This window comes from Colius striatus, chromosome 11 (assembly GCF_028858725.1).
Source record: "Colius striatus isolate bColStr4 chromosome 11, bColStr4.1.hap1, whole genome shotgun sequence".
NCBI classification, from domain to species: domain Eukaryota; kingdom Metazoa; phylum Chordata; class Aves; order Coliiformes; family Coliidae; genus Colius; species Colius striatus.
The window spans coordinates 25,779,909-25,802,886 of record NC_084769.1 but is presented as its reverse complement, the minus strand read 5'-3'; the positions used below and the strand labels follow the sequence as shown (position 1 = coordinate 25,802,886).

At 36.9% G+C, this 22,978-nt stretch overlaps 1 protein-coding gene across 7 annotated transcripts in view; it reads right to left on the bottom strand.

The window, feature by feature from the left end:
* The window catches only part of OSBPL6 (oxysterol binding protein like 6), a 98,051-nt gene continuing 75,073 nt past the window's right edge, over positions 1 to 22,978 (bottom strand). For 3 of the 7 annotated variants that reach the window (XM_062004855.1, XM_062004854.1, XM_062004857.1), the window contains 12 exons: positions 21,749 to 21,914; positions 20,650 to 20,780; positions 18,460 to 18,567; positions 15,978 to 16,115; positions 14,488 to 14,575; positions 14,043 to 14,296; positions 11,724 to 11,861; positions 11,303 to 11,366; positions 10,611 to 10,689; positions 9,219 to 9,363; positions 7,969 to 8,113; positions 6,593 to 7,040 (listed from right to left, as the gene is read on the bottom strand). In XM_062004855.1, coding sequence (XP_061860839.1) covers positions 6,628 to 7,040; positions 7,969 to 8,113; positions 9,219 to 9,363; positions 10,611 to 10,689; positions 11,303 to 11,366; positions 11,724 to 11,861; positions 14,043 to 14,296; positions 14,488 to 14,575; positions 15,978 to 16,115; positions 18,460 to 18,567; positions 20,650 to 20,780; positions 21,749 to 21,914 — 1,869 coding nt within the window. In that variant the 3' untranslated portion in view covers positions 6,593 to 6,627. Of the gene's footprint in view, positions 3,685 to 4,671; positions 4,795 to 5,629; positions 5,757 to 6,592; positions 7,041 to 7,968; positions 8,114 to 9,218; positions 9,364 to 10,610; positions 10,690 to 11,302; positions 11,367 to 11,723; positions 11,862 to 14,042; positions 14,297 to 14,487; positions 14,576 to 15,977; positions 16,116 to 18,459; positions 18,568 to 20,649; positions 20,781 to 21,748; positions 21,915 to 22,978 lie in introns of those variants that run through there. The other 4 variants (XM_062004856.1, XM_062004859.1, XM_062004860.1 and 1 more) reach the window with 3 other exon arrangements.

The window sequence follows — 22,978 nt, the reverse complement described above, 5'->3', positions numbered from 1 at the left end:
TTGCAGTCATTTTCATCACATACTAAAATTATAGCAATGAAATCTACTGAGCTGCTAATGGAATGAGGTGGGCTGAAAACTGCCCAGGTCCCCAGACTTGAAGGCTAATAGTCAATGGCTTATGCTCCACCGGAAGCCAGCAACGAGGACAGCCCTGCAGGGGTCAAGTTTGTGGCCCATGTAAATTAACACCTCAACAGTGATCTGGGCAAAGATGCAGACGACATCCTAACAAGTTAAGATAGCACGCCTAATGCAGAGTTTCAATCAGAAGGACATTGCTCATTTTGAGTATCAGGCTATATATCACCAGGTTCAATAACAGAGTGAAGGTCTGCCTTTGGGGTGAAAAATCCCATGTGCTGGGAAGGGACAGCTGAGGAGCAGCTGTGACAAAAAGCAGGAGGCACTTATGACGGGTCCCAGGCTGCAAAGGGGCCAACAGTGTGTTGTCACTGCAATGTGAAAACCCTCTTCTGTGCTACACTGAAAGGCGATGTGGAAAGCTGGTGAAATTTCAGAGGCTGTCTAAAAATTGTAATTTGGATAGATGCCCCCATCCCCACCCTCTGTTAAAGCACTGTCTTTAGAAACAGTGGAAAATATGTTATGATATCCCCCCTCAAGGCTGCAGGAAAAGATTTTGCACAGAATCCAGAGAATTATGCACTGTGTGAAACTGCTTTATGATACACCTGCTAGCACTTCTCAATTTCTGATAGACTGCAAATATTCTGTAATGCATTGTTTTGTGTTTCCTCTACTTACTAATGTACTAATTTAACATTGAGTAGGCTTGAAAAGTACCTTTAATAGACAGATTTGGCATATCACAGGGTTTTTTTTTAATGCTAAAAATGTTATTCTTTTTCTTCCAATGAGTGTCAAATAAACAATTTTTGAAAAATAATTAAAAATTAACAGGAGCATTTTTAGTGTTCACAAACTTTCAGTTTGCATTGCAAATAACGTCATTAACAAAGCACTGGCAGAACACTGTAAAACTAAAGACCTTATTTCTATATTTAAAAGCAACATTAAAAAAAATTTGAAGATATGCAGTTTCTGTCTTTCAAATGTACTTACAGTCTTATGTACATAATGCTTTCTAATATCTCAGTGAACTGCACACAAAGACTGAAGCATGAAGTGGGCAAATGTTTAATAATACTGGTGTTTAGGCAAGTGACACAGAATCATTAACCGCTACTTTGCACACAATGTATCAATTTGTTTCATAGCATGTCATTAAAACAAGTAAGATGAAGTTAACCATAAATGGTTCAGAAAACAAAAGCTTTGATAGATTTCACTTTCTTAAAACAACTGCAGAATTAAAAAAATCCCATTGGGCTAGGTTCAGCTAGGAAAGAAAAAGTCATCACTCCTGGAATAATTCAAAATGTCCTTTAGAAGAAATCCTGTTAATTTGCAGACAGTTTTAGCTTGGAGAAGAGGAGACTGAGTGGTGATTTCATTAATGTTTACAAATATGTAAAGGGCAGGTGTCAGAAGGACAGAGTCAGGGTCTTCCCAACGATGTCCAATGATAGGACAAGGAGCAACAGGTACAAGCTGGAACATAAGAGGTTCCAAAGAAATACAGGGGAAAACTTCTTCACTGTGAGGGTGATGGAGCACTGGAACAGGCTGCCCAGATGGGTTGTGGAGTCTCCTTCTCCGGAAACATTCAAAACCCACCTGGACGAGTTCCTGACCTACTGTAGGTGGTCCTGCTCTGGCAGGGGGGTTGGACTAGATGATCTTTTGAGGCTTTTATAGATCTTCCTAATAACAGAAGCATGTGAAGGAATTGTAATTCATTAGGAACTAGTTGCTCTGCCAGTTGCTTTGCCACACAAATAAGGAGGAGAACTAAATGCATGTTAAATAATCAAAATAATCTCAGTTCCATAGCGACGTGACTCTGCAAAAGGAAGATGCAGATGGAGAGCTGGGTATGTGTGGTAATCTACCAAGAACTGTTCAAAAAGCTTCGCTGACAGGATCACATACCTATCTAAGAAAATTATTTAAGTTTCAGTACTGGAAGCAATCTTAAATAGAAAAATTCAAGTGCACTACATAAGCTATGAATATGTAGAAAGAAATACAGTGTATAAGCAGGAAATCTAACCTGTCATCAGTGTGTGGATGTATAACACATGCATAAATGGCAGACTAGACCATACCATAAGGAATGCAGGCAGTTTTTACCTAATGAAATTACTTTTTTCATTCTATTAAAGTCTGCCCTCCTACAGTTTAATGTTTCAGAGGTTTTTAAAATAGAAAGTGCCAAGCCTTCTCCCACATATATTAACTTAACAACACATATGAGACTTGGTCCTGTATCAAAAAATATAGAATAGCTTTATGTAACACTGTAAAATATAATTTTGCACAAAATCTAATTTGGCAACAGAAGTAGTAGTAGCTACAAAGTGTAGGAGCCTCAGCCATACTCTCAAATATAAATTTAGATAAGAAAAGTCAATGGGGAAAAGAGCCAGTAAACAGTATGTGTGGCACAAAAACAGTTTCATTTACAGTACTATCCACCTTCTGGAGAGAAGCCAGAGACCTTCTAATGAAATCTTTCTGTGCTTTTAATGCTGTTGCAAAGCTTCAGGGTATTCTAATTCTGTAAATAGTTATGGGGAAATAAGAGTCACTGTGAGACTATGCCCAGCCAGTGGTAAAAGTGATGATTGCATCCCAGTATCAGTCATTTATAATATGAACTTTCTGACTAGCAATTCATATGCATTTACCAAAATTGCCTGAAATTCAACCAGCCCACAGTTTCTTTTCACTCTGATTAGACAGCCAGCTTCCCACAGCTAAAGCATGTACAGTAGATCTCATTCCTGTGAAACAGTTAGCAAGTTCTCTAGTATTTTTATCATGATAAAATTCTAGTGCTTTAAAAATCTGCCCTTCACACAAGCTTAAGCATACATATTTTAAAATTATTTACTGTACATCTTCATATTTTGTTTAAGGCATGAACAATGGCATATGAATGGGAATAGCTTCTGGAAAAGCATATCTTTTTAACAAAGGCCAGTCCAAGCACATCACATCAAGGGACTAACCTAAAGCCAGAAATGACAGTGTTATGACCCTAGAGTTTTTAACAAAAATAGTTGAAACAAAATGGATTTTTTTCACTTTTTTTTCCTTTTTTTTTAAATTACATTACTCTTAATGTCTGTTTAAAGCACCGGTTGCAGTTCAGCATTTACCAGCTCTTCTGAGTGACTTTGGATATCTCATCTGCTTCTTTATTTTAAATTTTCAGTGTATGAAACTTCAAAAGGATTCTGTTTCTTTCTCTTTTTTTTTTCTTTTCTTTTTTTTTTTTTTCAATGGCTGCTGCAAAATTAAAAAGATCCAGAAGTGGTCAGGGGCCTGGTCTAATGCACTTTCAAAAGTCCATTACAAAGATGAATATAAATGTGAATGATGGGGTTTTCCGTAGACCCATAAACCACGCTTAGCTATAAGAAACATATTGTGCATAGTTACTTTTTTCTTCAGAGTGATATGTTTACTAGAACTACATTCTCAGTTTACCAGAGTACTGGAATTTCTACTTTACTAAAGCCAGGATCCTTTCGCAGTTCCCAGTAGGTGTCATTGGTAACCCAGGCTTCTCTTTGATTAGCATCGATAACTTTTCTGTAGAAAGGGGAAAAAAAAAATAAACCAAGAGAGGAAAAAAAATGTTCTCATCATAGATCTCTGCTTTTATGCAATATGAAATCAAATTCAATACCTCTCTGATCTAACCCAACACTAAATCTGACTTTATATTTCTAAAGGACACAAAACCAGTCAGGGATTTAAAAGTAAAAATCAACCTCTACCTGTGCCAAAAGTAAAATGTTTAGAAAATAGCTAAGATGACTGCTGTCTGAGCAGCAAGCAGGTCTTATAGTCACACAAAGTCTCTTTGGTCATTACAGATTCTGATTATGTGCAGGGGATCAACCAAGAGATCTAGCTTGCAGAACATAAGTTTTTTACCATTTATATTGCTTGTGTCCTTAGTATTTTGTTCATCTTCTACTACAAAACTGCATCAAGCAGGTTCAATCTTTTCACTTTTGATTCCCCACGCTAAACATCAGGCTATTTAGTACGACTATTTCTTGTTTCAGAAGACTGCTTAATTAAGAAGAAAAACAAAGAAAAAAACACCATCCACTCAAAAATAGAAAGAATCGTGGAATCATTTTGGTTGGAAAGGACCTTTAAGATCATTGATTCCAACCACAATAAATAACACATTCACACATGCATATACATATGACATTGTTGTTCAGGTCACTATTACTTTATTCATGCAATGACTTAAAACAATAACATAGTTCAATCTTAAATGCTAATACTGTACTTCACTCTAAAGTTCATAAAACATTGGCTAAGGGTTACAGCAGGCAGGTATAGCTGTTGTCCATTGTGAGATAACGATCTTTCAATTATGAAGCTTTAAACTACATAAAAATTGCTTCAGGCAGAGATCAGGTATGTCATTATTTTTCTTTAAATTGCTCTTTTCCAGGCTTTTGTGATTAACAGTCTATATTGATGGTAATTCTTGTAGTACTTTGTTCAGTCACACTCTAGAAAACCGAGACTTTCTACAGAAATGAGCAGACTCACTTAAAAAATTTGGGTACATATTCAATGCTGTTTTCTTCCATGTACCGCCTCCGAGCTCTCTGGAGTTCCTCTATTCTTTGTTTCTCAGATGCTGCTGCTTCTATATTTCCTTCCTCCAGAAGCCTGTATGAATAACAGCAGGTCCTATAGCAATCATATAGTGTCCAGAACAAGGGATTTTCTAGCACAAATCATCACCAAAGACAAAGCCAAGCCAGTGTGATACCCACTTTCAGATCTAGTCATAATCTCACAAAATAATAATAATCGAGGTGGGATTTCACAGTTACATGTCCCTGACCTATAAAGTAAGGCATACACTTTCTTTAGTAATTTCAGCATAACACAAATATTGAAGTACTATAAACTGAGAATTAAGGGGAAATTAATGTTGATTCCATTCAAAGCAGGAGTGCATGACATTTCAGAGCCTGTCTTTCCAGTTTGTTATGAGGCTGTTCTCATTGATGTCCAATGATAGGACAAGGGGCTGGAACAGAAGAGGTTTGGAAGAAACACAAGGAAAAGATTCTTCACTGTGAAGGTGACAGGGCACTGGAACAGGCTGCCCAGATGGGTTGTGAAGTCTCCTTCTCTGGAGACATTCAAAACCCAACTGGATGAGTTCCTGTGTGACCTATTCTAGGTGGTCCTGCTCTGTTGGGGGGTTGGACTAGATATCTTTTGAGGTCCCTTTCAACCCTTGAGATTCTGTGATTCTGTGAATCCTACACCTCTGCCCAAATATTGGACTATAGCTCTGCTATACCAACAAGATTTCTACCATCCCTCAACAGGGTAAAACAGAAGTTTGACTGCAATACGTGAATACCTTCTCTGCTAGCAGAATCCTCCAAAGCTTAGTTCAGACTGTAGTGAAGACATAGACAAAATTCAATACTCAGCCAAATCGAGCCTTAAGCCAGCAAATATTATGTGTGTAAAAAAGCATTCTTGCCTTTGATCTGGTCTGAATCGTGCGTCTGTTGCAGGAAGAAGGTCTTTCAGTAAAGGATCTAATTCATTGAGCTCAATAGCAAATCTTGTGAAGCCATAATAACGTTCATAATTGGTTGGCATGGAGCCTGAATATGCATGAGGGAAAAAAAGGCTTTTTAAACTATTAGTCTACATATACACTAGACATTTATTTACTAATTTACAACAGCAAAAATACATATTTTACTCTTACAGTTTAAAAGCATCAAAATCTATTCTCTAGGTGCGATGACATTCACTAAACATTAATTTCAACTGCTTATCCTGCAAAGATTGTAATTACATGTTAATGATTCAAAACTTTTACAGTCTTCTCTCGTTTTTTCAAGATTTTCAAGTTAAACAGTTTCCTGTTTCCCAGAAAACAGGCTTACCAAATTTAGGTTTTAAAAGCTAATAACTGATCTTCACAGTTAGTTTTGGAACATAACGCTTACTCACAGACTGACTGGGCACTATCCAATACTTTTGGCACTAACAGCATGTCATGGTTTGACATGACAGCCTTTTCTGGTATGGGGGAAGGGGCTGCAAAGATGGCTCCTGTAAGAAGTTGCTCACAACTCTCCCCAGCTCTGAGCCAGACCCACTTCTGGGGCTGAGCCAATTAGACGCCTCCACGATCACTTTTTAAGAAGAAGCCGGAAGGGGAGGTGTCTTCCTCCATCTTCTTTTCCTTCTTCTGCCCCTTCTTCTCTTCTTCTGGCTGGTGGTGGTGCAAGGAGTAGGAACGGTGAGAGAAACAACCATGCGGACTCCAAGGTCAGTGATGAAAGGGAGGAGATGTACTGTAGCAGAGACTCCCCTGCATTCTATGGAGAGAACTGGTGAAGCTGAGATTTATTTTCATTTCTTTAAAGACCCCGCATCAGCGGTACAGACTCATTTTGATAATGAGCCCGCATCAGGGGCAGAGACTCATTTTGCTAAAGCTGACCCCGGACCAGGGGCAGCAATTCACTTCATTAAAGGCCCCGAGCCAGGGACAGTGATTTTGGCCGGAGGAGGCCTTGTCCCGAAGGAGGGGCCCTTTATCACTATGGCCGGAGCAGGCCCTGTCCCGAGGAAGGGACCCAATATCCACAGCTGCAACTGTGGGGAGGAACCCACGACAAAGCAGCTCATTAAACTTAGGCCCAGAAGAGGCCTTGTCCCGAGAGAGGGACCTTGCAACTGCAGAAACTGCAACCGCGGTGAAGAATCCACGTCAGAGATATTCACCAAGGACTGTGTCCCGTGTGAGGGAACCTGTATCGGCAGAAGCCGCAGCTGCTGGGAACAACCCACACCAGAGAAGTTTGTTAAGGACTGTGTTCCGGGGGAGGAACCCCGTGTTGGAGCAGGGGAAGAATGCCAGGAGTCATCCTCATCTGAGAAGACAGAAGCGGCAAAGCCCATCTGTGAGAGACTGACCACATCCCCCACTCCCTACCCCCCTGAGCTGTTGCGGGGGGGGAGGAGGTAGAGATATCGGGAGCAGTGAGCTGGGCCCGGGAAGAAAGGAGGGATGGGGGAGGGAGATCTTAAAGTGCTGGTTGTAATTTTCTCATCATCCTACTCCCTTTTTGCTTTTATTCTGTTCTGTTTCTTGTAGAATAAACTTTCCTACTTTCCTCTCTAAGTCGAGTACTGGAGTCTGTTTTGCCCAGAACCATAATTGGCAGCGAGCCCTCCCTGCCCTTGTCTCAATCCACAACAATCTTGCTTATCTTTTTACTCCCATTTTGCTGGGTCCTCCACCATCTTAACGAGGGTGGGGGTGAATGGGGGCATCGAGCGAGAAACTGTCGTGGTGCTGTTGTGCTAGCTGGGCCAAACCACGAGTCGGAGTAGACATTGCAGACAGTAGGGTGGCAAAGTTGGATTCAAAATATTACCAAATACAGTGTAGAATTCAAAAGACTAACAATAGTGACAAATCCTGGATAATCATTCTGCATATATGAAAGATACTATAGGTGCAAATGATGACTAATTCAATCTTAGTGTGTCTAAGCAAGCAGTAATGAAATCACAGGAGCTCACTCTCTCTGAAGACCAATCCTTTAAGTTAATACGGCATGGGCATGAAGACAACAAACTCAATAAATTGTCACTTCCTATTAGTCAAATCCAAATAACCTACACTGCTCTCTGTGAGACGGCAGGCAGGTAGGCCCAGACATTCATTCTTTTTTTTCTTAATTTCATTCTTATGGTTACCACCCCAGGATCCCAGAATATTTGACCAGGAGTCAGAGACATAGAAGACTAAGCCCTGTAAGAACATTTCCTGCCAGTGTATTACAAGCTTCTTACCTGGCCTCCATATGCATTTGGCCGAAGGTGCAATCCCACAGTATAGGCCTTCATGCCACTTTCCAAAAAGGCGATGAACCATCTTCCCTTCTTGATCTATCACAACACCTTGCACCTCATTTACATTTGAATTCCAGTAGTTCACCTGCAAGTTTAACAAAGAATTACTAGTTCACACTGTTTTTCTCATCACTCATTGTGCCAATACAGATACTGCATGAATCTTAATATGTAGCACTAATTGTCCAAATTTTGTCTTCAAACAGCACGCCTGGAACCAAGAGTATCGGAATTCAAAATTAAGATGATCTGAATATTAATGGATTTTGTATATAAGAAACCCTGAATAATTTGATATGTGCTTTTAGTAAAAAGGTAAATAAATTATCTGCACATTTGGGAAGTATATTGTTCTTTAACCCAAATGCCACACAATTCAGCAAAAATGATACTTGGAAAACTGCAAGATCAGAGACAGCTAACTCTCTTCTTTCTATATGAAGAAATACTGAATATATCTGCATATGAAAGGAAATCCTTTGATGGCTGCAGCACACTGCTGTTTTCAGCAGGGAAGACGTTCAGTCACTATTAGTTGGTATTTGTTGCTTTCTGTTTCTCTTCTCTTATTTTTCTTAGACACATTTATTTCTTACACCTTCACCTACTGAGCCAGTTGTCCATTCTCAGAACATCCATCAAAACACACATTTCAGATTTATAGTAACACATCACTAACACTGAAATGGTACCAATGTAATTTGTTGCAATATAAAGATAAACTTATTTTTAGGGAAAATAATTGATAGTAGTATAGCTAAACAGTGATGTTTTTATATGTTTCTGGCCTGGATATTAAAATACTATGAAGCAAATTAGCATTACTTAATTTAAAGAGATAAAATATTGACTGCCAATTTCTAGTAAAGACAGAAGTAAAACAGCAATGAATGCTACAGTAACTTTGCATTTTCATTGTGGTAGCAGAAAAAATTTGACATTTCATTTTTAACCTAAAACCAACAACAGTATAGCACACAGCTACATAGCAATGCAACATGCTGATACCAAATGTTCAATGGAAAAGAGTCATACTTCTTAACATACTTCTTTAAGAATTTATATCTTTACAAATGTTGATAAGACAAAAGATGGAGTGTGGATTTCAGGGACACTGAAAAAACAGCTTGATGTATGCTTAAAATTAGCAATTTTATTAATATATTACATATATTAGAATCATATATTACCTTGACAAATGTGAGTTTACAAATACAAACGCTGCTTTTTGTGTTTCTGATAGTAATCTCTCCATAGTGTTCTATCCACCTCCTCCCACTAAGAATATTATGTATGCAAGTAGTGACTTTGTTCCAGACATAGTAGTCTCCGTACCTAAAAAAAAGATTAACAAGTAGTTATTATTATGGACAAAAAAAGCAAAATATAGCTCCATTATCATAAATACAAGACCATATTCCTCAAAACATTTTGAAACAGTAGTTTACTTTTAAAAAGCACGGCTTCTGGGTACATTATTAATCATATATAGAGAAGTTCACCTAAATGGTAGTAAAGAGAATTTAAGAATGCTCCTGTGAACCACAATTCAAGGCATTATAAACAACTGAAACCCTGCACAGCATATTCACCGTCCTCAGAGCATTAAGGGCTTTAGCCATAATTCCTTTAGGAGTTGGACAGTCACCCACAGATCAACATAAGGCTGAATTTAGGCTATAAGCAGACAATGTAATAGTAATTACATTGAAATTAAATTACAAATAGAACAAAATAAATATGGAAAGGAGTAAACAAGAAAAGAAGCAGGAAGTAGGAGCTCACTGGCATATCATCCCTTTCTGTCTTTAACAAGTACTCAAGTGTCAGACCATCTCTATTGTCAAACAAGGGAATGAGAGAATAACATTGCACAAAGCACATTCTCCTTCAGAGCTGAGGGGCAAGCATGAAGACAGGAAAAAAAGTGCTTCTGCGTGCATTTACTACAATTTCATTAGATTAATAAAGAGGTGGAGCAATGCCATACTGTTAAGAGATAGAAAAAAAGGCTGGCTACAATGCACAGGAGCAGGAGTAGTACTACAAAACCAGAAAACACGTTTAAAATATCCTCTCCTTGTATATTCTCAGGATTTAGAACTTGCAACTACTCTTACCCGTGGTGAAACTTCTTCTCAGTGTTCAGTCAACATGTCATGAATGCATTTTGTTTTATTTACATTTTGAAAATGACCTTACATTGTTACTAGTTGTTGACCTGAGAGAATACTTAGCAGTATTGAGAGCCTTAGAAAGGACAGTACTAACTGCTAGCAGTCCTATATTGCAGCCTTGTAATGAACAGTTGATCACTACTGTACATGTAAAACGGGTTCTCTCTCCTAAAATGTTTCTGTCTCCCCCTATCACTTTCTAGATTGTATATTTTTCCTTCAAAAACCCAAATGTATCTTAAGTACCCCCACTTGTACATTAAGGAAAGATCTCAACTTGGCACTAACTCTCACCACTACAATTCATGTGACGTCTGCATACACTTCCCTCAATCAATTCACAAGGCACCACAGATTAGATTGCAGCAAAGACTGAAAACAAAAGGAAACAGGACAGTAGCTTACTTCGGAAGTGTCACATTCAAGGTTCCAACTGGCAGAATTTCCATTGATTTCCCCCAGAATTTGTTTTTCCACCTGATGTCTGAATATAATAGTGAAAGATTTAAAAATCTGAAAAGATCAAAGTCTCCTACTTGTAGTAATCTGAGTGGCGCATGAGAGAATCTATGCTAGACCATCGAGTTTAAAACAAGGCAGTATCAGGTTGCCATGAGAATACAAAAAAAAACCCCAAAAATTCTAAAAAAAATACTACTAAGTCATAAAAACGAAAAATAAGTTGGATTTTCTTCTAGGAGTCATGCCTGTGCTACATTATTATCAAATTTTTCAAGAAAACAATCAATACAGATTAAATGCATATGCCAGTAGACACAAGGAAAGAAAGAGCTGCTTGTTCAATAATGTAAACAGAACTGCTTGTAGGAAATAATTTTCTTGGCGAAACACTTTTTAAGCAGAAAAGTATAAACAAGACTGCAAGGGAAGACAAGGGAAATGATAACACCTCTGCTCACTCTTAAGAATGAGAATTGGGAATGAAGTAATCTAAAGCACCAGTTTGTAGTATGTTACTACAAAAATAGCAAGTATAGAAATTCTGTAAAGTTCCAAATGCAAAGCTCAGCTTGTACAGACAAAGTTTGCGCTTGCTAATAAAAAAGAGTTTATGGTTTTGAATTAAAAAAGTATACCTTGCCAAAACACAAAGTTCTTTGATTCACAGTGACAGGCTGAAATGGGAGGATGGTGGCTAACCTGGAAAACAGTTTGGCTTAGTTAAAAAAAAATTCATTTTCATTTCTAATACAATTCAATTGTTACTCTAATACAAAAATACTAAGTAGCCCACATTATTTATCAGCTTATGAAAACACATACAATCTTTTTTTAAACAAAGTTTGTACTTAAAACATTACGTACTTGAAACACTTGTGATTGCTATAAAAATATATGCCTTCTAGCAGTCAATAAAAGTTCACCTATACTAACCACCCTTCTTTACTACTAACAGGGCAAACCATTTTCAATAGAGAAAAAAAGTTCATCAAGATTATTCTACAAAATGAAGAAACCAAACCTAAACAGGAGTGTCCACTTAGAAACAAGCTTTACCTGCTCTGAGAAAAATCGAAATCCTTTGTCTTCTCTAATACATTCGTAAGTTTCACCAAGCACTGGGTTAAATGGCTTGCTTCCTGCTCTAAAGTAGGTAGAGGCATAGCCTGAAGCTGCAAAAGCAGCTATGAGAACCTGTGAAAATACAGACAAGAACTTTAAGCAGAGATTGTTGTGTATATGGCATCATTATATGGTATCATACAACTCACTCCGAGTGAAATCTAGATTAATAAAACATGTCTGAGAGAGAAAATGCATCCCAGTCAGAACCAGTATATACTGTACATCTTTTGTGGATATAATTTTTTTTTCTTCATGGCCTCAATCAGTCTCTTTCAGCAGTCCCCTAAAATAACAATCTGCACAAAATACTGTTTTTCTACTTTTGACCACTCTTATCACTAATGATTAAAACACAGAGCCTGCTCTAGTCTATGCTCTCTGTGAACAAATATTATGATAACTTCTAATGACAAGATCATACACCATTTTCTTATGGGATCTATCTTATTTAGTGCCAAACATTAACAAGTCCCACTTAGGATGTCCTTAATGTAGAGTTATTTCAGCATCCTCCACGCACGTGCCGCCTTGTCAGGACCCTTATCTACATGTAAAATCAAAATTTAGTAATCTCTAAATCAGGCCTAGATGGGAGTAATAAGCTAAGTGACAGGTCACAGTTATTTACATTACAGCTCCCTTTAGCAGAAAATCACAGCAGCAATTCAATCAAAACCTCAGAAAGCAATATGGGGACAAAAATCACTCAGTTAAGGATAATCTGCTAACAGTAAGGTGAACCTTAACCAGGCACTCCTCTCTTAATGTTAGCGAGGGCCTAACACTTGTGAGCTTTTACACGGTTTGTTTTCTTCCCACTGTGTAATGGGTGCACCAATGTCTATTAATTTCATATTATTCATAAATGCAGTATCAACCAAATTAATGCTCTTTTCATGGGCTTTTCTTTAACAGTAAAACCCTTCATTTTTTCAAAACATTAATTAATTTAACTATAAGACACTACAGAGAAATGAGGGAGTTTACTAACCTTATTATATATACAGCAATGATAAGAAAAACGTTTCCTCTGCTTTCAGATGCTTATTTAAAATAGCAAACTCATGGTTTTTCAGGCAACCATGAAGAAGCACGTAACATATTCACAGCACTGCTAACACTGATCCATTTCAGTGCTTCTGTTAAGCAGTCCCACATTCATCAGCTTGGGAGTGCAATTAGCATTTTTTAAGGTGTTTGTCAAAATTTGGCTTGTATTCCCAGTATTGGACTAGATATCTGGAGCAGATAAGCTGACCAAATCCATGTTTCCAATGAAGCTTTCCAGTTGCACTATGACTTTTCCTTCCTGAAGTCTCCTGATAACTTTCAATACTCACCTTAGAAACTTTTTCAACACAGGAATCAGTGTCTTACAGGCAAGCAGGTTGCTTTACTCAGTACAACCCTGTCTGGTCCTTACAGGATCTCCCTTTTGTGAGGAATACAATGACTCTTGTAGGAACACAGCATGTGGTAAGAAACAATTCAAATCCCTGTCCTAAGACAAGTCAAGCTTCTTCAGTGGCTAGGAAAAAACATCAGCGTTTAGGACTCCTTGCTCTCTTTCAGGCCACGTGAACATAGTTCACAGACCTGAGCATGTGGCTAAATGACAGCTGCTAAATGACTCTTGTCCTAATATGTCCAGCAATAACACTGCTGACTTCCCCCTAACAGTGTTTCCTCGTTTTTTTTCTGAGGAAAAGGAGACATGACAGATCAAAATACCCCAAGAGCTGAAGTTAGGCTGTTGGCTGTCTGTTAAAAAAAACAAGACATACTTACAAAGGAGCTGAAGCCAGGTTCACCAGGAAGATTTTGTTTCAGTGTTTTGGAACTTCTCTATTAGAAATTGCCTAGTATGACATCCTATTGACACCTACATTGATTGTAAGCCACCCTCAGACTTGATTAGCTCTTGGAGGCTGCTAGACTTGATCACTGAAAGTCAGGAAAGGATGCTGTACAGTTAGAAACTGCCAATGCCTACACAGACAGTCCCAGAGAGTGAGATTAGTCTTCACATCAGTGAGTCACAATTGCAGGACTTGATTTGAAGTCAAGAAAAGTCCCTTAGCCTTGTTCAGATCAAACCTACCACCTGTAATTGTTCTCAGTATTTATCTGACCCAGCAGGGAGGTCCGATGTCTGTGAATAGGAAAAGCAAAAGAAGACCCTACACAGACCTCTACTCAACATCTCCCTTTTTAACACAGACATAAGAAGTAATGCACTAAATTTATTACCATGCGTTCATAAGGATCATCTGTTTCAGCAGCCTTATCCAAGAGTTCACTGTATTCCAGTTCTTCACAAAGATGTTGCAAGGTATTCAGAGGTTCATTTAGCTCAACTGGCATGGATACTTTGGAAAGATCTTTGCCAATGTTATTTCTCAAAATATTCCACAGATTGATGTTACTGGTGTCAGGACTGGGAGCTGGGAGACAAGTTCTCCGTCCATTCCTGAATGCACCTCCTGTTAGCTCACCATTAAGAACTGAGAAGGAAAAAAACCATTATCATAAAGATTAAGAAAACCAGACTTATCCATTGAATCAAATCACTGCCAAAAACAAGCAAGCCCAACTTCACTGATTTCAGCTGAGTTGGTCTTGTACAGACATGCAGTAAATCTGGTACATGAACATAACCAACACAATTTCCCAAATTTAAAACATAGCAGTATACTTTGCCGAGAAATGTTGTCTGCAACACTGGTGTTGTCCTCAGATATATTATCACTCACATCACTGATATAAGATTCATCATCAGAAGCCTAAAACATAAACAAAGTTTCAATTCAGTCAAAGACACATAAAATATACTGACAAATTAGACAAAAAATAATTAATTGAAACATAAATATTCAAAGGAATCAAATATACTCAATTAGAGCTTTTGATTAAGTCAACAGGACGTTTCAATCAGCCCATACTGCCAATGTACTAAACGTGTCAAAACAAATGCTATGCTCTCCTTACGTTTCTCAATCTCTTATAATGAAGCCAAATACAGGCATTAAATTTGCAAAAAGGTGACTTCAACTGACATCAGAGTAGAACCAAAAATTAAGAACATAATGTGCTGTGGATGGGAGGTGAGAAGAGATAGTCAGATTTGTGCTCTTTATAAAGAGATAAACTACAAAACGCAGCTTCTGTTTCAGAAAAAAAAAATCTATAAACATCAACATATCATTTTGCAAAACAAGAACTAAAACAGTGTTAAGATATTTTTAAGAGATTTTTTAAATAAAAAACCATTTTCTTTGCAGAAATATTACTTTCAAAATATTTCACAGTATTTACTGCTGACAGAGTATTTATTAGAAGACCTACACAATTTGGGGGTGATGTTACAAAGTTTTCATTTTGTTTATATCATCCAGGCATGCCAATTTTCCATGGTGATCTGGACAATTTGGAAAATTAAGATTACATATACTTTACACCTGCCAGAAGCAGTAAGATAAGGAACGACTCCATTCTTTAGATGGACAACTCTAGCCATAGTTTTGCTAACTGCTGGCACATGAGAAATCCTTGTCAAAGAGAAAATACGTTTGAACACTCTTATTTCCTCTTACAGAAGCACTGTGGCAGACCATAGCACTGATATGGCTTTATAAAAAAATATGTTAAAAAAAAAAACATTTCAAAAAGTGAGGAATTTATTCAGGAGAATTTACTCACAAGAAAGCTGAGGACGGCAACATGACTTGAGCCTGAACTATATCTGACTGCTTTCACTTTGATCTTGACTGAGTCAGTTTTTCAGGCTTTTGTCTGCTTCTCCAATTACAAAGAATAACTATACATATATACCAGAACACTTTTTTATATATACATTTTAAAAACTAAATTAGTTGATTACATAGTCAGACATAATTGCGCGTGTCTATGCCACCTTTACCTGAAACTGCCATAGTCTAGCAAGGGCACGTACTGCATATAAGCTAGTGATATACAATTTTCAACTTAGTTTTACACTTCAGGGAGCTTCTGCATCCCATCACAAGAGAATTCCAGGCTCATTTATCTTCACCTTACACATTCTGATATCCTTTTATTCTAAATAGCATTAAAACAAACAAACAAGCAAACAAACCAGCATTCATTAGTCATAGCCATAGCTAAATCTGTCCAACAGCAAAGCTGCAGCATGCTGTCATAGCCTACCTCATTTTCTGATGAGCTGGCAGATAGAAGCACTTCCTGTGCGTCAAAGAACTCTGAAACAGATTCAGACATAGAGAGTCTGCTCTCATTAGAAACTTGTTGAGACAATGGCAAACTGACATGAATTTGTTCACCTGTCTGTAAATAAAGCACAGAATAATGTATTATAGCATTATTTCTAATATAAAAGAAATATGCAAAGAAGGGGCAAACCAGCTGAACAATTTTTCTATGTCAAATATAAGCATGGATAGTAAAGATAGCATTTTAGTAGGGCTTTGTGGGTACCTAACAGATGAGACTTTGACAGTTACAAAACAAACAGCATTTTTGAGCAGAGGGTTTCATGTCTTCATTTAAGGCCTGCTCAGCATCAACTGCTAAGTTTTACCAGTGTGAATAATCACAGAGCTGGTTCTGTAATCAGAAGAACAATTTTGTGGACAACGGCTGTACTGTGTCAGACAAGTTCAACCATGAAATTCAGATGAAAAGACATCTGGTCATAACAAATTACATCACTGAGAGATAGCCTGATTTGCTTCTAACCAAAACTCAAATATAGAGCTTTTTAAAGTCAGGGAACTAGAAGTTATTTTCAAAATAAATGTGCTTGTGAGTCAGTTTAGTAACAAATGTCTGATATGTTTTAATATTCACGAGGACGGCTATAATTGCATATTTATGTACTTCTACTCCATGTTTGTACTCCAAATCCTATTTGAATTACGCCATTAACACTGACTCAATGTTACTAAAGGGAATGGACTCGCTATGGTTTAACAGCAAAGGCAAGGGTTCAAAACTGTGTTACGTGTGTATCAGTAGGGAAGCAAGCTAATTTAAATACTGATATACATTTTCCTCTTCCTGCTATTCACGGGAGGAACACCAGATTTCAATATGTTACCCTAGGGGCTATTGCTTTAAGAAAGGGGGGAAAAAAATCAAGATGCTCTCCCTGTACCATACCACCAAAGGAGTTGGTGTTGTGGAGGGAAACAGGCTCTGACTTGATCCCTTCATTTATACAGCATGTTACTTCTGAGAGATAATACAGATGAAACTACTGAAGCCCTTCTAAACACTGTTAAGACTTCAGATTGCAACTCCATCCCCATTAATCTTACTACACAAGCCTTGCAAATGGTTTTGTTAACATCTTAATGCTGTAGAATTACTCTATACAGTTGTCTCAAAATGCATTAACAACAAAAAAAAATCCTAAATCAAGAGGTAAAAACCTTTTCCTTTTTACACTGGGCTTATAAAATTGTAGAAGGTTTATGATGTTTGAAGAATTATAATGGAAACAGAAGCTCATGTCACTGTTATCTTTACAGGAAGTGATTAAAATTTTAGGGGTTTGTATAAATTAGAGGGATTTGGAAAATAGACATGCCAGTACTTGACAAAGATGCTCACACAGGCATTATCTATACACTGCAAGATTATATATATAAACAATAAGGGGAAGAAGTGAATAAAAGATCTGAGGATCTCTTTGAAAAATTCCTTCAGACACACTTACACCAAAGTAACGATGCACATATGAAAAAAGAAAGAGCTAGCCAATAAAAAGTACAAAACGGAAGAGACAGTAATTGATCAGAACTGCAGACTGCTGTGGCACAGTTTTACTTCTGTATTCTCTTGCTAGTCTCCAACATGCTGGACTTTTGGAAAAATTGTTTGAACATTTTCAAAGAGCGAATAAAGAAAAGTAATTGAAAACATATTCTCATCTTCCTTTATTGTTCAAAGGAATAATTATGAGACACTAGTATGTTAACTGAAATGGCATATACATAGGAAAAAAAATAGTGGAAATGATAAATGCAAAATATTTTGGGAAAATGAAAGCAGAATGGCTTTCAAAGTGACCACATGAATTATATTACAGCTCGCAAATTTAGATTTGTCCTTCTCATGAAGGAAGCTGACTCGTTATTAATACAAATTTTCAGCAATCTGTTGACTGAAGAAAACAAAATAAGAAAAACTAGCTGTGGCAAACATGGGATTAGCATAGCACTTGGTTCATAGACTGAACCTTTTGATTTCAGCAGTGCCACTCAAAATATTAATCATCAGGCCTTTTAATCAGGATTAGGCCATTAAATCCTAAACTGTTCTGTTGATTTGGCAAGATACCAAGATACAAAATTGGTTAACTACTGTGTGTTACATTCAAATACAGTAAAACCTCACTAATTCCCACAGTCAAAAATCAATAGTCCAAAACTGGAGCCTTCCCTGTTCCTCTGCAGAGACCAAAATTAGTTCTTTCATTAGATCTGACATATGCAACATATAAAAGACAGAAGTTTTATTTTATATAGGGAAAAAAATAATCTGACTTCTATATAAGAACACTTGCCAATCTGAAAAAAGTCTGTAATTTGCCAGGTGTGTTTCAGTTTTTAGTGAGAATTAGCAAGGTTTGATTGCACTCTAAATCCATTAAAGGCCAAAGTCTTACCTCATCAGGACTAGGGATAATATTTACACTGACAACCTGATCACAAATAACAGATTCTGAATGTATTCTGTTCAAGCGACTCCTTAGTTCAGCATTCTGGTTGAGAGCCTTAAAATAAAAATTGCACATTTCATTTAAAATTAAAAAGTAAGTGTTAAACAGGAAAAAAAAGGAAAAAAAGCTGCTTCTTTGCAGCAATTACCTAAGAAATCACAGAATCTCCTTTCTTCCATTTTTTGAGATACCTATTTTGAGATTCTCTGTGACATGATTAAATCTTTCGGTTAGTTTGCCTTCAGTGATTTTCGGGAGGCAGTGGACAGATATTCTCCCACAATGTAACAGTGGCATTCTACCTTAATTCTTCAGGTAGCTCTTTGGCAGGTACACTGGTAGGTTACGTACATTATGAAAATGGAAAGTGAATGCAGCAAGAAAGAATGAAACTGCAGAACAAGACAGGAAGTACCCACTAAGTGCCAAAAGAGGCAATTCTTGGTTACAACTATGCAGTCCTTTGCTGCACTTTGAGCTTGCAAAAGGAAATTGCTTCCTTTCCAGCAAAAACAACATAACTTCTAATATCATCTTGTCTTTGCCTGTCCAAATCAATTTGATGTATTTGCATGTGTGTACTAATTTCAAACTACAGGTTCAGTAGAGTGTCACAAATACCAACAGAATACCAACTGGTGTCTAGCATCTGCTAATTTTTCTCCTCTTTTAAAGCTCAACCTAGATTATAAATTTGGGTTCAAATATGTATATTATCTGTTATCTGAAAAGACTCAGGTGCAAAATCCTGAAATCCAGAAAAAGTACATGTTACATAACTAGACCATGAACCAACTTAATCTTAACATATCCCCAGGACTGAGAATTATTTAAAAAGGACAATAAACAGACATACTGTTTTAGTAGAAAAATTACGATTATAATGGTGTAAAAGTCTTCTTCTGCCTCTCCCTAATGGAGACTCAGGAATAGACTGCATGAATGTACAAAGTAGGACCAAAGTAAAGTAAGTTATCACAAACTGTTACTAAACAGCTTAAATTACTCCATTTTGCCACCTTCTGAAATGGTTTGTGCATGTTCACTGTTGCCATCTACCAGGAAGTGAAGGTGATAACTAACAGCAGCCTGGCAGTAGCTTCTTAAACTGCTCAAAATCTAGTCATGAGACTGGTGAAATCTGGCTGTCTGACTAAGGTAAAATTTCCACTTATTATCCATTGAGACTATGGACTAATTTGTGACAGTGACTTACAGACTAACACTGGAGGCCAGGAACAAGAAGAAAGCATGATCATTTCTTTCATTGCTTTCAAGTTGCTAATCAGTCTCCATAGATGTTAGTTAAATTTGTTTAACCAGAAATGGTTACCCTTAACTCCCATCCTTACCCTTTTTTTATTACAACACAAATTAATCAATCTGCATAACATGATTTGCATCTGTATGTATAGAAACATCATGCATCAATTTTAACCTCATAGAAGAAATCTCCAATCTAGTAACAATAACAGTATATGAAATTATATACACATTTGTGTGAAATGTAAACCTCTGTTCACATATCTTGCAGATACAGTACACCAATCCACTCTTCAGAATAAAAGCCTTTATGTTTCCTTCACAATGAATTAAACATTTTGAGCTACTTTGCAGACTGAGAATTTACTGTCACTACCTCTTCTTCCCCACTAAAGCCAATGACAATCTTTTTCTTTTGGCTTAAGTGGGAGAAATGCTGGACAGTAACAGATGTGTATCTGAAAATCCAATTTACTCATTTTTATCCTGTCACTCATGATCCTTTTGCAATTAGAGTCATGGACATGTAAAACAACTGAAAACAGACAACATTTTAAACCTAATTAAGGTAACTAGGATATCTCATTGGCTATGCTGGAAATAGCTCCAGGAAAGACATCTAGTATTTGTATATAAACATTTGATCCTTTTTCTTTACTGTGGAAAATCATAACACATACGTGCTTACACAAACGAATCATATCCTTCCTCTCCACATACACTGAGATTATGTCTATGTCATAACAGAACATATATCATAGTTCCGGTCAAGAACTTGGCTTTTTCCTGGCTCCTTCTGTCCCAGGAAATGTCAGAAATACAAATGAAACAGTGTATCCAGCAAGCTAGATGTGCTTGAAATCAAGAACATACCTGAGAGAGGGACTGTCTGAGGTGTGTTATTTGAGCATTGTGGCCTGTAAGATCCTGCTCTGAAACAATCTGCTTAAGCTTCTCCTTCTCTATTGCTATGCTGTTAAAGGCAGACTTCAAAAGAGAATGCACTAAGTAAAAAGAAAAAAAGAAAACAAGTGTTTTCTCAGCTAGAGAACTGCACATTTATATATAATTCAATATTTCAGCAATAAAGACAGACAGTAGATTTCCATCCCAAAATTCTGGAAATTTGAAACAAGGAACTGAACTCCATGTAATCTATAACAAATTAAGTACAAAGACTTACAGCTTAAGGTTGTAATGTGCATTCCGTATGTTCACAGATACATCAGTGGAGCATATTCTTGGTGCTGAACATGTGCAGAGGTGCATATTTGGAAAATCTGTGTACAATGTGTCCCATTTTCTTCCTGGTTTGTTTGTTTGTTTCTTTTCAGAGTAACAAAATAATCTGTTCTGCTAAGACTCAATATTGCACTAATAAACAAAGGTCACTTGGCTTTTAAGCAGGTTTTTGACCTTTTTTTTCAAATATCAGTCTCACATTTTTCCCCTGTTTGTTACATAACATATAGCAAATTGATAACAAACCATTTTTTTAAAGAAAGTATTTTTCAGTCTGTAGGACCATTCATTTATTGGCAATAAAATTGCATTTCTAAAGTATGTTATAGTAACGAGTTGTTCTTCTGTTGTTTCCACTGATATAGAAAATATTACACAAACATGAATTGCACATTATATGTAGAAGTGACATTCTGATTCGTCTTAGGGGAGAAATAAAGCATTTTATTCAGAACCAAAATGTTTTCAAATTCAGCCACGTGTTTACAAGATGCAGAAAGTCATTCAGAAGACTCTCAAAAAAGAGACAGTTTCTCTATCTCTGAATTCATTACATCCATGGAATATGTAAGAAGGACAATACATTTCTTTTTTATGTAGGTCACCTGACCAGCTAACAAATCTTATACAATATCATCTAATTCAGACGAATGCCCTGGCCATAACTAAGGGAAAGCAAGAAACACAACAGAGGAGCACATTAAAGGAAAAGATCGACATTTCCAGCTACCTTTTTGAGCCATCAAGCAGAATTCTTCTTGAAGCTTCATGTACTCGGTAGAGTATTCCAGAGGGTCTGTTACATGGCTTGGAGGAGTCTGAAACTCAATGTCTGCACAAAGGTTGGGATTGGATGAATGCAGTCGAACGGGTGACATTGTAGCACTGAAAGGGACCTACAGCGAGAAGCAGTGAAGAAATATTGCATAAGGTGCAACCAATCTTTTGACTCCTTTGAAGCAAAATAGAAAATTCTTCTGAAAACAAAAGATTTGGTTCACAATGTGAAGAATGTGATAGGACTGAATATGTACCATTTTACTCTTCTAAATCTCAGCACAGCTAATGCACAATCCCTTTGAAATTTTTCACTGAAACTGACAAAAGAAGGCCTAAGCACATAGCTAACAGGTAGCGATGGAGCATTTCAATTCTAACATTTGCAAAAATGGACCATTTCCTAATCCTGATGACTGGAGAACTGAACCGTGACACATGCTGCTTTACATTTGGAATATTTGAGACCACATGTGGTACAACTCTTGTTACTATATCAACATTCAAAGTACGCAAGTTCCTCCACAGATCTAGAAATAGAATATAATACTATCAAATACATCATGGAAGTTTTTCAAAATTGTTGGTAAATCTTTAGTTGAAGGTCACTTGTACTGGCAACTATGAAGACAGAAAAACTATGTAGTCTTACTATACTAAACAAATAACAATGTAAAAAACCCTAAAACTTTACTTGCTTTTCATTTAAAGTACATGAATCATAAATGCATGCAAAGAGATATGGTTTAGTAAGATGGTGCGAATAATTTAGTTTATTATCATTTCCACTTCTCTTTCTCCTACACTTTTCACGTACACTAATAAAAATATTCATGCAAATTCCTATAAGTTCTATAGATATGTATCATGTGTACTGAACAGTTACCTATATGCTACATATACCGCATATGGCTACTGTTATGTATGTGGCACGTGTGTGTGTGAGCATATGTTGAATTTTATTTTACTTTACCATTTACACAATTTGAACATTTTTTTTCAAATTTAAATGCAAAGGTGTGCAGAACTACATTTTGCTACTTGAACGTTAAGCACTATTATACACACTGAATGTGTTATATCTTATTTATTTATTGATCAAATGTCTAAATCAAGATTTTTCACATTGCAGCTCAATTTAATTATTCAAATATGGAAAATGAGGCCAAAATATAAAATGTTT